The sequence below is a fragment of the Equus przewalskii genome, chromosome 23 (assembly GCF_037783145.1).
Source record: "Equus przewalskii isolate Varuska chromosome 23, EquPr2, whole genome shotgun sequence".
Lineage (NCBI taxonomy): Eukaryota > Metazoa > Chordata > Mammalia > Perissodactyla > Equidae > Equus > Equus przewalskii.
Window position 1 is genome coordinate 12,967,477 of NC_091853.1, and position 13,603 is coordinate 12,981,079.

The following is a 13,603-nucleotide window of genomic DNA, read 5'->3' on the forward strand; positions in this document are numbered from 1 at the left end:
AGCAGGAAGAATGATAATCACCAGCTACGGTTTGTCTCCCTACTAGACTGCAGACTCCTTACAGGCAGGGTCTGGGTTTCTGCTTCTGGCATGCGGTCTCTTAAGGCTTATTTGTTGAGTAAATTGAGGTTTTGCTGGGGTTGCACCTTCAGCAAGGCCATCTACTTCCTCAAAGGTAGGAAGTGCCCACTCCTGCCCATTCCCTGGCAGGGCACAAGGCAGGCCCAGGGGAGAGCAGTAAGGGGTGGCCCTGGAGAGAGGACGAAGGAAGAGAAGAAGAACTGCTCTGCTCCATACGTCATGTGAAGTGGGCAACACAAGTTGCGCAGGGAGGCGGTGCCCAGCTCCCTCTCTGCCCTCTGCTCTGCCCCTGACCACAGCTCCTCCTTTTCCAGCCTGGGGCCGTGCCCTGCTGGGCCAGCAGTACCTGGATATCCTGACCACGTGGTACTGCAGCTTCCAGGATTGCTGTGACAGTGGGGACTGCAGGATCTCCAACAACTTCACAGGTTGGACTTCGCATGGCCCTAAGGGGCTAGGGATCTGTGGGGAGGGAGGCAGTTCAGGAGAAGTGGCTAGGGTGCAAAGGATATTTCCTCATCCTGCCCACAGCTGGCAGCATACCCTCCCTGTCTCCACCGTGGCTCCCAGGAGCCCCAGTCTCCCAACTCGGAACCTCGTGGGGGGAGGAAGTGAGGCCTCAGAGGACTTTACACACACTAGCTGCTCTCCACAGGTGTTCGCTGAACCGAATGAAAATGAGAGTATGTCCATAAAATATTTAGGGGGTCCTGAAACTTCTGGGTGGGAGCAATCTCACAGGTGTGGGGGGGTGGGGTGCCTCCACCAGACAGGCTCTGCCAAGCAGTCTGGGATGTCTTCAGAAAGGATGATTCCATCCTCTCCCTAAATTCAATCTTAATTTCTCAAACTCTTCAGAAAATAGTCTTGAATCCCTTCTGCTGCAAGGTCTACCCATGGCTTCTGAGGTCAAACAGGATGGATAAGTGATCCCACTTCAGAGATGTTCAGAGTTGCCCATTTCCCACCCGTTGCCTGGAGGGGACCGTGTCTGTGTGCACCTCTCACCGGGGCCTCCTCTTTCCTGCCTCTAGGCCTAAAATCTGACCTGAGTGTGCGACTGCATGGCCAGCATCTGGCCCAGGAGCTGGTCCTGAGAACAGTGAGGGGATATTTAGAGCTGCCCCGGCCAGAGAAGGCCCTGGTTCTGTCATTCCACGGCTGGTCTGGCACAGGCAAGAACTTCGTGGCAAGGATGCTGGCAGAGAACCTCTACCGGGACGGACTGAGGAGCGACTGTGTGAAGGTGTTCATTGCCATGTTCCACTTTCCTCACCCCACGTCTGTGGACTTGTACAAGGTGAGGCCAGGCAGTGCTGGGGGGCTCCGCCAGCGGGGCTGGGGCTGGAATGAGGCTTCGACAGCCCGAGGAGCAGGCCTCTGTGCCGGTAAGGAGGCCCTGAACCAGGCCTTCCTTGCGAGGGGGTGGGCCCTGGAGAAGCCTGGGTGTGGGAGTTGGAGGACAGGCCACCTTCGCAACATAACCTGTCATCCACAGAGACAGCCCTCCACACAGATGAGGCCCTGAACGTGTGGAGGGAAGACTCGTGTTCCAAAGGAGCTCTGTCTCCTTCAGCCAAACACGAGAGGCTGGCCACCGAGTTTAAACAGAGAACCCGGGGTTCCTTTTCCTCTTAGAGAAGTAGTGGACATGTCGCAGGAAATGTGCAACAGAGAAAAGCAAAAACTATCATAATCTCCCCACAGATTCAGCCACAGTTAGCATTTTGGTGTACTTCCTTCAAGCCTTTCCCCATGCTGTTTTACGTCATTGTAATTACATTGGACAGAAAGGTGCATATCCTGCTATTTTCTTAGAGAGGTATGTCATATCATAAGTGATCTTCCATGTCTTCCTGAAACCGCTCATTATATGCCAACAAGTGGGTGGACAAAAACTGTCTTTGCTGCTCTGCTATTTTGGGTTTCTTCCATTGAGACATGTAACATTGAAAATAAGCCAGACGATGACCAAAACCCCCAGGCAGCAGGACAGAAATGCCTGCGTCTCTCTGTGGCTTTCAGGTCCAGTTTGGGTGTGTGCTAACCTGTGATGCCCCGATTGCCTGAGTCATCTGGCAGTCTCAGTGCAGGCTTGGAGGGCAGCAGGAGGGTGAACTGTCCTAAGGGCAGGCGGCTGTCAGCCAGGCCTTCCCAGAGAGACCGAGCTGGCTTCCACTGTGGCGGAACTGCTGTGGATCTCAGCCTCCCCGCTGTGAAAACTGACGTGTACACACACCTCTCACACCCGCACAGCCTCTCACACACACGCTTGGGTGATGGGGCAGAAGTCAGAATCCAGGGAGGCTAGAGGTGGACAGTGAGAGGGGGTTCTGCTAAAACATGTTCCCCCCACCCGCCCGGAGGTGGGAGTTGGCCCTGTTCTCCTGGTGAATGCTGCAAAGCAGCATCTTTTCAATTGAGGGCTTACCATTGTGCCTGAAATGGGGAACCCCAGTTGTGAGTTGGCTAGGCCCCCCAGGCTTCTCCCCTGAAGTCTCAGGCCAGCCTGATGCCAGTGAGCGCTCTGCTCCTGGGAGTTCAAGACAGGGACTGTGGCTGCCTCTGGGCACTTGAGCCCGCCTCTGCCTGTCCCCCTGTATTAGACCTGACTCCCACCCCCTGGGAAGGGTGGGTTGGCTGTTAGTTCTGGGGTGGGGTCTCATCCTGGAGAGGAGGGAGCAGGTTGGCTCGGGGGCCTGGTCCCAAGGGCAGGCAGGCAAGCCCTGTCCCTCTCGTCAGGCTGGCTTCACCTAGTTGGCTTCCAAACCTCAGGATGCAGAAGAATCACCTGGGACCCCCCTTCGGGTGCACATCCCCCCAGTCCCACCCCCACAGGTTTGAATTTGATAGTTGTAGGGTGGAACTCAGCAGCAGGTGATCCACTGCAGATGCTCTGGGGAAACCGGCCTCCTCAGGGCCCTCCTGGCTGGAGGGTGGGGAATGTGCCTCCCAGCCAGCGCTCCCCAGCAGCTCCCTGTACTCTGTGCAGGAGCAGCTGACAGGCCAGATCAGGAAGACGCAGGAGCGCTGCCACCAGACCCTGTTCATTTTCGACGAGGCCGAGAAGCTGCACCCAGGACTGCTGGAGGCCCTCAGGCCACACCTCGGCCGCCAGGCCCCCGAGAACCACAGGGCCCAGTCCCCGAGAAGCATCTTTCTTTTTCTCAGGTGAGGTCTGAGGAACAAGACTGGAGGGTTGGGCGTGGGAGGAAGGGCCCTCCATCCAGGCGCTGCGCACGCAGGCTCAAGAGCTGTAAGCCGGCAGTGAGCGGGCAGCACAGGGCTTCCACGCTCCGGGCTGCAGAGCCGTTTCCACGAGGGCGAGCAACCCAAACTGCAGGAGAGAAGACAGAAGGCTGGCTGCTTGGGGAACCTAAGGCTCCCCGCTCCTGCCCCAGTCCCACCTCCAAGGCCCTTGTGAAGAACTCTGACCCGCCTCGGCACAGGGCGCCTAAGGTCCTCCTGGGACCGCCCGGGGGAAAAGCAGCTGTCCCTCACGCAGCCTCCCCCCAGCTCTCGTAGGATAATGGGGAGGCTCCCCTCAGACTCCCCAGTTAGTACACAGCCTCCTCAGGGGGGGACCACTCACATTGGGAGTCCCCTCTGGAAGGGCATTATGTTTTTTGTTTGTATTGAGGTACTATTGACATGTAACATTAAATTAGTTTCAGGTGTGCATGATCCGATACTTGTATATATTGTGAAATGATCACAATAAGTCTAACAGCCGTCACCATATGTAGTTACAGAACTTTGTGTGTGATGAGAACTTTTAAGATCTGCTATCAGCAACTTTCAAATACACAGTACAGTATTATTAACTGCAGTCACCATGCTGTACGGACATCCCCAGGACTTAGTTATTTTATAAGTGGAAGTTTGTACCTTTTGATTCCCTTTGCCCATTTCGCCCACCCCACACCCCTGCCTCTGGCAACCACCATTCTGTTCTCTGTATCTATGAGCTTGGTTTTTTTGCTTTTAGATTCCACATAGAAGTGACATCCCAGGGCATTTGTCTTTCCCTGTCTGACTTATTTCACTTAGCATAATGCCCTCACGGTCCATCTGTTGTCACAAATGGCAAGATTGCCTTCTTTCTCATGGCTGAATAATATCCCATTGTGTGTCTATATATATGTCTATACACATTTCTTTATCTTCCACACCAAAAAAAAAGCACACAATTCTAACAGGTGTGAGGTGATACCTCATTGAGGTTTTGATTGGCATTTCCCTGATGACTAGTGATGAGCATCTTGAAGTGATGAGCATCTTGGCCAATCTATATGTCTTCCTTGGAAAAATGTTTATTCAGCTCCTCTGCCCATTTTTAATGAGATTGGTTTTTTGCTATTGAGTTCTATGAGTTCTTTATATATTTTGGATATTAACCCCTCAGATAATATGATTTGCAAATATTTTCTCCCATTCCGGTGGGTGTCGTTTCATTTGTTGATGGTTTCCTCTGCTGTGCAGAAGCTTTTTAGTTTGACGTAGTCCCACTTGTTTACCTCTGCTTTTGTTGCCTTTGCTTTTGGTATCAAATCCAAAAAAATCATTACAAAGACTAATGTCAAGGAGCTTACCTCCTGTGTTTTCTTCTAGGAGTTTTATGGTTTCTAGTCTTATATTTGAGTCTTTAATCCGTTTTGAGTTAAATTTTGTGTATGGTGTAAGATAGTGATCCAGTTTCATTCTTTTGCATGTGGCTGTCCAGTTTTCCCAACAGCATTTATTGAAGAGATCGTCCTTTCCCTTTTGTATATTCTTGGCTCCTTTGTCGTAAATTAATTGACCATATATGCTTGGGTTTGTTCTGTTCCATTGAGCTGTATGTCTGTTTTTATGCCAATACCATACTGCTTTGATTACTATGCTTTGTAATATAGATTAAAATGTAACTCACACACCAGGAGTCCCCTGTTAGACAGGCATTAAGTTTTCAAGTCAGCAAATTAGTTGAAAATCAAATACAAACTATAATTTCCCCTAAAATCCAAAATGGCCAGTTCTTTCTCCAGCCTTGGAAGGTCTCTTTCTTCCCAGATCATAGAGGAAGTCACTGGCTTGAAATTCAGGATATAATGTGTCGAATGAAAAGCTCCCACTGGCTCCCACCACAAGACTTGCAGCCCCACCATGCAGGACTCGCTAACCACTGCACTGCAATTCCTGTTTTGTTCTGAGTGCCCCAGGCTCTGGATATGGCTTTGCAAAAAGCAAACTTAGAGATCAACTCGTCCAACCCTCTTTTTTTATGGAGGCTCTAACTGGGAATGTCTTGCCTAAGGTCTGTTTAAAAGTCAACTTTGAGTCCCTGTTGGCCAACTTGAACACTTCACAAGCAGCTTCTTGCACTCAGAGTGGAAGCCAAACCGATTGCTCCCTCCCGTGCCGCCCTGGCCCCCTTGCCCTCACAGGCCAGTCCATGCTTGCTAGGAGATTTCCCCCAGCTTCAGGGTGGAGAAGTAGGGCGCCCAGTTTCTCGTCCAGGCTTGTAGAGTGTGAAAGAGCCACAGGACAAGAAGGAACCCATTTAAACTGTTGCCGGGTTGTGATTTCAGTGTGTTGCTGGCATGTCCTTGGGACACTAGAGTGCGTTGTGAAGGAGGGCAGGGGGCCGTCATAAGGTGATTTTAAGAGAAAAGCAAAGAGTTTCTGATATGATCAGAGGGATCAGAAGCAGGTGGCGGGATGGTCAATTCGGCCCACTGACTCTCCTCCTGGGCTCCGTCCTGTTTGCTGCCTGCAGAGGCAGCCGAGGCGCAGGTCTCTTCTGTTGCACTGACTCAGGTGGAGGCTCCAAGAGGCAGAGGAGGCCGAGAAAGCAATCACCTTAGTTCCCTGAGGCTTCCCCACCTCCGCCCTGCCAGGGGGCGGGGGCTGCCAGGAGTAGGGGTCCAGGGGACCCCCAGAGCCACTGCTGCGGACACGAGTCCTTCCCATCGAGCCTGGTGAGCAGCGAACTCAGGCCTCCCTTTGGCTTTGGCAGGAATCCTGTGACTGCAGAGCTCCTTCCACTCCTCTGCCCATTGCTCCTCCTTCCTCCAGCCAGGCCCAACCTGCTTCTGCCTCAGGGCCGCCCGACCTTTCCCCGACTTGGGCCCAAGTCAGCCGCCTCCAAGGCGCTGACTTTCCCACCCGGGTCTCAGCTTGGAAAACCCACACCCTCACTGCTGCCAGGATTTCCTAATGCGACCCAGGTGACCCCACTGTCTCCAGGCAAATGTTTGCCTTTGTAGTATTTTGGTCACTAACCCACAGCAGTGCCTCGACCCCTCCACCCCTGCCCTTTCCCCCAGTGACCCATCCTTTGTGCCCTTTCCAGGGCCCTGAGGTCATGGGCGAAGGGACAGACAGCTGGGATGGAGGCAGGGCCTGGGGAGACAGTCACCAGGGGAGAAGCCACCACGTGGGCCTACCCTAGCTGGCAGACGGGGAGTCTGCACTGGCACAAGGAGTCTTTGAACCTTCAGGGAGGAGGACAGGGACACGAGCATGTGGCCTCCAGTTCCAGTGGCCTGTGCCCAGCCTGGGAGGGCCAGTGGTCCTCAACAGGCCTGGGCGCCCTGAGCCTGCAGGCCAGCCAGGCTGACTGTCCCCACCCTGCTCCAGGCCAGAGCGTCCAGAAACGGCACTTCTAAACCCCAAAGGTTTTCAGGTTGTTAAAAAACACAAGTCAGCTGAGTAAATGTGAAGATCTAATTGGCTTTATTAAGTGATTCATGAACTGGGCAGGATCCCTTCTAGGATCTAGAAGGCCAGGGGGATGGTTGTACAAAATGGAAGGTTTTTATAAGGAGGAGGGCGGGGCAAGTGAGCTATCAGAAACAGAAAAATCACTGCTCGTGGGATTTGGGGGGAAGGGAAGGGCATGGGTTTTAGCATGCAGCGCCTTCACTGGTGCACCCCCGGAAACGTCAGATTGACTGTTGGAAGGTCACATTCCTGGGAGGGGCTGGAACTGTAATTGAGTCTTGGTTTGCCGTCAAGGGGGCCATTTTTGGGCCTGTTATTTCTTTTTGTAAACGAAGTATTCCAGTGGTGGGCGGGGGAAGATGGTATATTTGAGTGTCTGGACTTGATTTCTACAGTGACCTCCTGTGAGTAGAAAGGACTGTTGTGTTTGAAAGAAAAGCAGAACCGATTCAAGCTTCTCGTGTGAGCAAGTCACTCTAGTCTAAGGCCAGCAGCTTAATCCTAAAAAATATCCCGAACCTACTGCGTGAAGTAAGGTGCTGGTGGCTTTGCTGGCCTGCCCTGTGGTGGCGTCTGATGGCAGAAGGGAGGAGGTGGTAGCTGGAGCAGGGAGTGTAGTGTGTGGGGCTGGAGCGCCCCAGCCTTTAGAGCGGATGCTTCATCCCGGCTGGAGGAATTCAGGGCCCCCTGGCCGGGCACCGGAAAACTAACATTGACTACTTTTGCCCCTTTCTACCAAGTGAAGAAGGCTCCAGGGATGGGGTCACAGGGTGGGACAGAAGCATGGAACCCTGCAGATCAGAGCCGGGTCCTCTTCTCAGTGAAACTGTAAGTGAAGAGGGTGATTAGTAATGCCTGTTCTCTTTGGGCTGTTGTCAGGAAAAGAAGAGAAAAAGGACTTTGAGAAATTAAAAGAAGTTTACAAATGTAAATTGTTCAAGAAATCAAAGGCCTTGTATCCCAGCACATAGAAAATGCTTGTAGAAATGTGTAAACATTGACTGACCCCTGATCTAAGGTGACCTAAGGAGGGCATCTTAAAACGTCTGGTCCACTTCTCTCATCTTGCAAACGAGGAAACTAAGGCTCAGAGAGATTAATGGCTGAGTCCATTTGTATCTTCTTTAGGAAAGACTTGGCAGTTAGGGTTGGGGTCTGTTATCAGAGCTCCGGAGAGGCCTTTGAGTCTCGTTCCTTTGGGGTCTGGGGGCTCAGGGCTGGGGGGATTACATGTGGTCCTGCCCCAGAGCCAGGGAGAGGGCTAGTCTGTAGAGGTGCCTTTTGTCCCTTGGTCCCTTCAGGCCTCCCAGGCAGCAGGTGACCTGGGAGGATGTGGGAGAGAACCGAGGTGCTCCAGGAAGGCAACATCTGTCCAGAGGTGTGATGTCGGGGCCAGAGTGGCCGTCCCTGAGGAGCTGAGGACTAGGCGAGCGGTAGGGAACAGAGAAGGGGCCCAGGTTATGTCTTGGTGGGAGAGATAGAGCCTATAACATGGAGGAAGAGCGTCATTGGCTGTGGGACAAAACCAGAGGAGAAATTCAGAAAGCAGGAGGAGCTAGTGTAGACAAAGGTGCAGGAATGTCCATTTATTTAGTAAACATTTATTGAGCCCCTGAGGCGCACGAGGCGCTGGCGTGACGGAAACAAATGGGCTAAGCCCTGCTCTCAAGCGCGGACACGGGGAAGGCAGCGGGCCTCTCCCGGGGCTGCTGAGTGAGCCGCTCTCGCCGCCCCCTCGCCTGGACGCCTGCCGTCGCCCCGCGGGGACGGCGAGCCCAGGCCTTGCCTCAGCTGGCGCGGCTGTGCGGGCAGGTGCCCTGCCCGGCGGGCCTTCCTGCAGCGGGGGACGGGCAGCCGCCGGCCCAGTGCGGGCGTCGGGAACCCAGCTGAGCAGCGGAGCTCGAGCCCGGGCGCGGCTCACGGCCCCTGGGAGCTTCTGGCAGAGCGCACACCGGCCCCCACCACGAGGCGGCGTGCCATCAGTTGGCCGCCCCGGTTCCCTGCTGGGCAGGGCAGGACGCCTGCGCCAGCCTGTCCTTTCCCGTCTGTGCAGGCAGGCCCGGCGAGAGCCGCTCGGCTCCTCCCGTGCCCCGGAGCCCCGCGTGGAGCCGGCAGACGGGCGAGCTCGAGCACCTGGGAGGCGGAGCCGGCCCTCGGGGGCGAAGGGCGGGTTCGGGTCCCCACCCCTCCGCTCGCCCGCCTCTCCCCTCCTTCACTCGCACCCCTCCCCTGCGGGGCCTGAGGGAGCTGAGGAGTGTAACGCCAAGCTGTCCGCCCCACCCCGCCCCTAGGCTGCCCTTCTGTGAGGGGCGGGCAGCGGGCAGCTCCGGGCAAACGCTCGTGGTCTCTGTTGACCTCCTTTCTCTCACTTGTCACAGCCTTCAGTTGCAGGGTCCGGTCAGTTGTGCCTCCTAAACTAATTTTAAATCCTTCTCCTCCTCTCCATCGTCTCTAAACAGGGACTATTGCAAAAAGCGTCCTGACCAGCTTTCTGCGACCACCCCTGCCTCTTCAGTCCACCCTCCGTGGCCCTCGAGTGACCTTCCTAGGAAGTGAGGCCGATCACTCGCACGCGGCAGACGGGGCGCCAGCGCGCCTCGGCCCGCCCCCCCGCCCCGCCCCCCCAGGCTGGCAGCCCCCGCCCCCACAGGCCCTCTGGTCGTCCCTGCCTCCCGCCCGACCACTGCCTCTGTCTGCGTTTGCTCGGAAGCCTCCTCCCTGGGCCCGAGTCGCTCCTCCGTGACCCGGGCCGCGCGCGCCGCCCCTTCCACACACGCGTCGGGGAGAACCGCGTCCCAGCCCCGCCGCTGCCCGCGCCCGGCACAGGCTCAGGGTTCGTCAGAGGGGGCTGGCAGGGAGGGAAGCGGCAAAGCAGGACGGCGTCTTTTCTGTCCAGACCTTTGGGTTGTGACAGGATCTCCTGGGGGGTCGGGGGAGGCCCAGGCCCCTCAACCTCTATTCTAGTCACCAATGCAATGGCTTCGGAGGTCAGGTTCCCCACTTGGAAGCTAAACAGAAAAAGAGTCTGTTAACAAGCTCTTGTCTCTTCCAGTAACCTGGGGGGCAGTGTCATCAACGAGGTGGTCCTGCGTCTGCTTAAGGCTGGGCGGCCGCGGGAAGACGTGGCGCTGGGAGACTTGCAGCCCCGCCTCCGGGCCGCGGTGGGCGAGGCCCCAGGTAACTGACCCCGGCGGGCGCCGCAGACGCCTCGGGGAGCCGCGGGGCAGCGGGTGTGGGCCGGAAGGCGCGCCGCTGAGGTGGCCGGGATCCTCAGGGCCACAGAGGACACAGTGTCTGATCAGCTTGTCCACTTCAGGTAGACACAAGAAAAGTGCCAGGAAAGCTGAACTCTGTCTGAAAATGCTTTGAAGAGACTAGCTTGCCGCAGCCGCGGAAATAGAGGCCATGGTCTGTGAGGCCCAGGAACCCTGAGGAAGCATCTCCCTGGAGAACCTCAGAGGTTCGGGTTCCAGTCGTAGGCGGGGTCGCTCCCCCTTCTGCTTCCTGCCATTAGATGACACCGTAAAGCTGGCGGGGCCCCCTCCCTCCCCCGCGGCACACATCCATAGTTAACCAGGGCTCTGTCCCCAAAGGGGACGCAGCTGCAGAGTCCCGACGCAAACTTCAGACAGCCCTCCTGGAGCTGGCAGATGAGATCAGACCTAGCCAGGCCTTAGGGGTGGGGACACCTTAAAACCCCAAGTGGCTTCAGCCCCAGACTCCACGTAGCTTTGGTCTTGATTTCAGACAGTGGCTTTGGCCACAGCTGTCTTGTGAAGGAAAACCTGATTGACTTCTTCGTCCCCTTCCTGCCACTGGAGTACCGGCACGTGAGGCTGTGTGCACGCGATGCTTTCCTGAGCCAGAAGCTCCTGTATACAGAAGAGCTGCTGGATGAAATTGCCAAGATGATGGTGTATGTCCCCAAGGAGGAACAACTCTTCTCTTCTCAGGGATGCAAATCTATTTCCCAGAGAATTAACTATTTTCTGCCTTAAGACCTTGATGAACACTTCCTGAAGCTGCCTTCCTTCCACCAGCAGGACCCTGGGGCCTGCCAGCACGCCGTCTGGGACTGTAAGGGGTGGGAGGGGCAGGCTGGCATCCAGCAGTCACTAACTAACACACAGTGGTGTGTAAAAGGAAGGCCTTAAATCAGAAGCAGAGCCAATTCTTAAAATCCCTTGGTGCCTTAAAGAGCCATGTCCCAAAATGTGGGCCAGGTGGTTGGAGGAAGCCACGTGGGAAATAAACAAATCCCAGGGCACATCGGCATCTCCGCTCTGGCCTGCAGATGCCTGGACTTGGGTGTTAGGCCTGAAGCTGCAGGAACCTCGGTGACAAGGAAGGGAAAAATGAAGTTCTGCTTACCAGTGGCAGGGAGTCCACCTCGGCTGTGAAGGCGGGGTGGCTCAGCTTTCAAGTTGTTATTCCCAGAGGGAAGCTGAGTAGCTTCTGGGAGCAGAAGATCAGCAGAGAGCCTCAGGCTAAGGGGAAAAGTGCACAAAGGAAGAATTAAAAAAATAAAAAATCATGTCAGGGTAGGCTAAGACTTGGGGTCTGCTCTGCAGATTTAAAAAAAAAAAATTTAAGTTAGGGGCCTTGACATGACTGACATATGTAAAGATTAAAATTCGTATTTTTCTAAAACTCTCAGCCTACTTTCGTACTGAGACCTAGTAATTGTGCTCACTCAGCAAAATTCCAAATGCCAGGCAAGACCGATGGGGACTGGTGGAGACCAGGGCAGACGCTGGCACTCAGAGCTGACAGGGTGACTGCCTGGCCTGCCAATTTACTTCATTTGCTCTGAGATCACATCAGCTGAGCTGGGTTATTTCAACCTCTACTGAAGAGGCTTCCAGAGCATATTGCTCTTATATATGAAAACGTCACTCCTGTGCTTCCAGCTTGAAAAAGAAAAAGTCATTTTTAAGGATTGAATGGCTACATGTACATTGTGCCTCTAGGTACACAGGAGGCGCGCAGAATGTGTTTTTCCCCTTCTCTTGGTTCTTCCCTCCTACCACACTTCTGGAATTACACACAGGGTCTTTTCTCTTATAGCTGTCATCACCTCGTGTCCCCGTATTCAAAGCCCTCCCCAGCCCTCTCACCATTAGCTCTGGTAAAATGGACACTTCCATCTCTCCCCCATGTAACACTTGATTGCACTCATTTACACAAATCACTACCTCAAGGTTGGAGAGTACCTAGCCCGAGCCACATCAGATACCCAACAAATACTCAGATGAATTAAAGGAACTTAGTTTCACAGCACTCCTGGGACAAAAGTAAGCTTGGTCTAACTGCACAATAAAATGAAGCTAGTTTTAGCTTCTGGCTCTCTGGCTCACTCTCTCAGTCCAGAGCATCTCGGGAAGACTAGGCAGGCCATCCAATCCCATGACATACCCAGCTCCACCCTCTGTAAATACACTCTTTACAAGGTACGTTCTATATCCTTAGGTCTCATAGCCACAGAACAGCTGACATCCTTCTAACACTGGGAGCATGTCTGATGACATAAACATAGGGTCTGAACCTCTTACATCTCGCGAACCAAGACAAGCAGCAGAACGTGATGGTCCAAAACACTGCTCTGGAGCTAGACTGCCCGGCTGGGGTGCCATGGCTCGGCCCCCTACCACCGAGACCACGGGAAAGCTATCAATCTCAGCTGACACTTGGTTTCCACTTTTGTGAAACTGTACTTACCTCACAGGGTTGTGAAGATTAAGTGAGTTAATCTTTATAAAGTACTCAGGACACACAGCTTCAGGTGTTTAATAATAAAACAATAATCTAGTAAAACTGCTGTCAGCTTTGGCACCATACTAAAAGCCAAGGCTGGGCTGTTCCCTCCTTCTGGCTCCTGGAATCCTGGTTGGCTGAGGGTTGTTTTAGGTAACAGTTGGGAACTTACTACGTGCCACGCCCTGTGCTGAGCACTTTATAGCCATTATCTCCTGTAATCTTGAACACTACCATGTAGGTACCCATTTCATCATCATTTAATAAATGAGAAAACGGCTCTGAGAGGCTCAATATCTTGTGCAAAGTCACAAAGCTAGTCAGTGGAGGAGGGGTCCACCCAGGCAGTCTGACTCCAGCTCGCATGCTTTAATAACTTGTTTCTACAATGGATTTCCTCAGCCAATGCCATCGCCTCAGGTGTGGAAAATGTTACAATACAAAGAGGGTGAAGATCACAAGGGGAAGTTCTGCTCAGAAGACTTTAAAAAAGACTTCTAAACTAAACCAAAAATGGGTGGGAGACAAGGATTAAAGGTCAAGTGTCAGGAGGGGGACGAGCTGACGCTCAATTACCATTCTAATTGCACCTCACTTGGGCACCACTTGAAATATCCTACTCATACCTAAGTAAAACATTACTTCTAAAAGCAATGAATCCTTTTTTTAAAAAATTGAAGACTACGCCAAACAAGAATAGAGTGTTCCCTGTGAGGTTCTACACATACCCTGTCAGTACTTTGGCTCAAAACATTTTTAGAACTTATCTGGTTGTCCTCAGAATGGACTTTGAGAGAATCTCATTTTACAGTCACCTCGTGTTGGACAGATGGAAGGACACACACACACTACCCACCTCATGGACCAGCTGGACTGCAGATGCTGCCTTTGGCCATTTCCAAAACTGTAATCCATCAGCGGGTGAGTATTCACCCTCACAGAGGACATTCTAAGAAATGTGCCAGAGGGATGCTTGCTAAAATCAGCTTCTTTAACGTATAGACATCTATTTTATGTAGAGGGAGATAAACTGCTTAATTTCCCTGTCAGTTTAAACTACGGG

At 53.6% G+C, this 13,603-nt stretch overlaps 1 protein-coding gene across 4 annotated transcripts in view; it reads left to right on the forward strand.

Annotated features, from left to right (window-relative positions):
* TOR3A (torsin family 3 member A) overlaps positions 1-13,603 on the forward strand; it is a 42,889-nt gene that overhangs the window by 4,164 nt on the left and 25,122 nt on the right. For 3 of the 4 annotated variants that reach the window (XM_070591685.1, XM_070591686.1, XM_070591687.1), the window contains exons 2-6: positions 396-509; positions 1,116-1,381; positions 3,074-3,252; positions 9,839-9,963; positions 13,352-13,461. In XM_070591685.1, the coding sequence (XP_070447786.1) occupies positions 396-509; positions 1,116-1,381; positions 3,074-3,252; positions 9,839-9,963; positions 13,352-13,461 (794 nt within the window). Of the gene's footprint in view, positions 1-395; positions 510-1,115; positions 1,382-3,073; positions 3,253-9,838; positions 9,964-10,533; positions 11,437-13,351; positions 13,462-13,603 lie in introns of those variants that run through there. The other variant, XM_008522139.2, reaches the window with a different exon arrangement.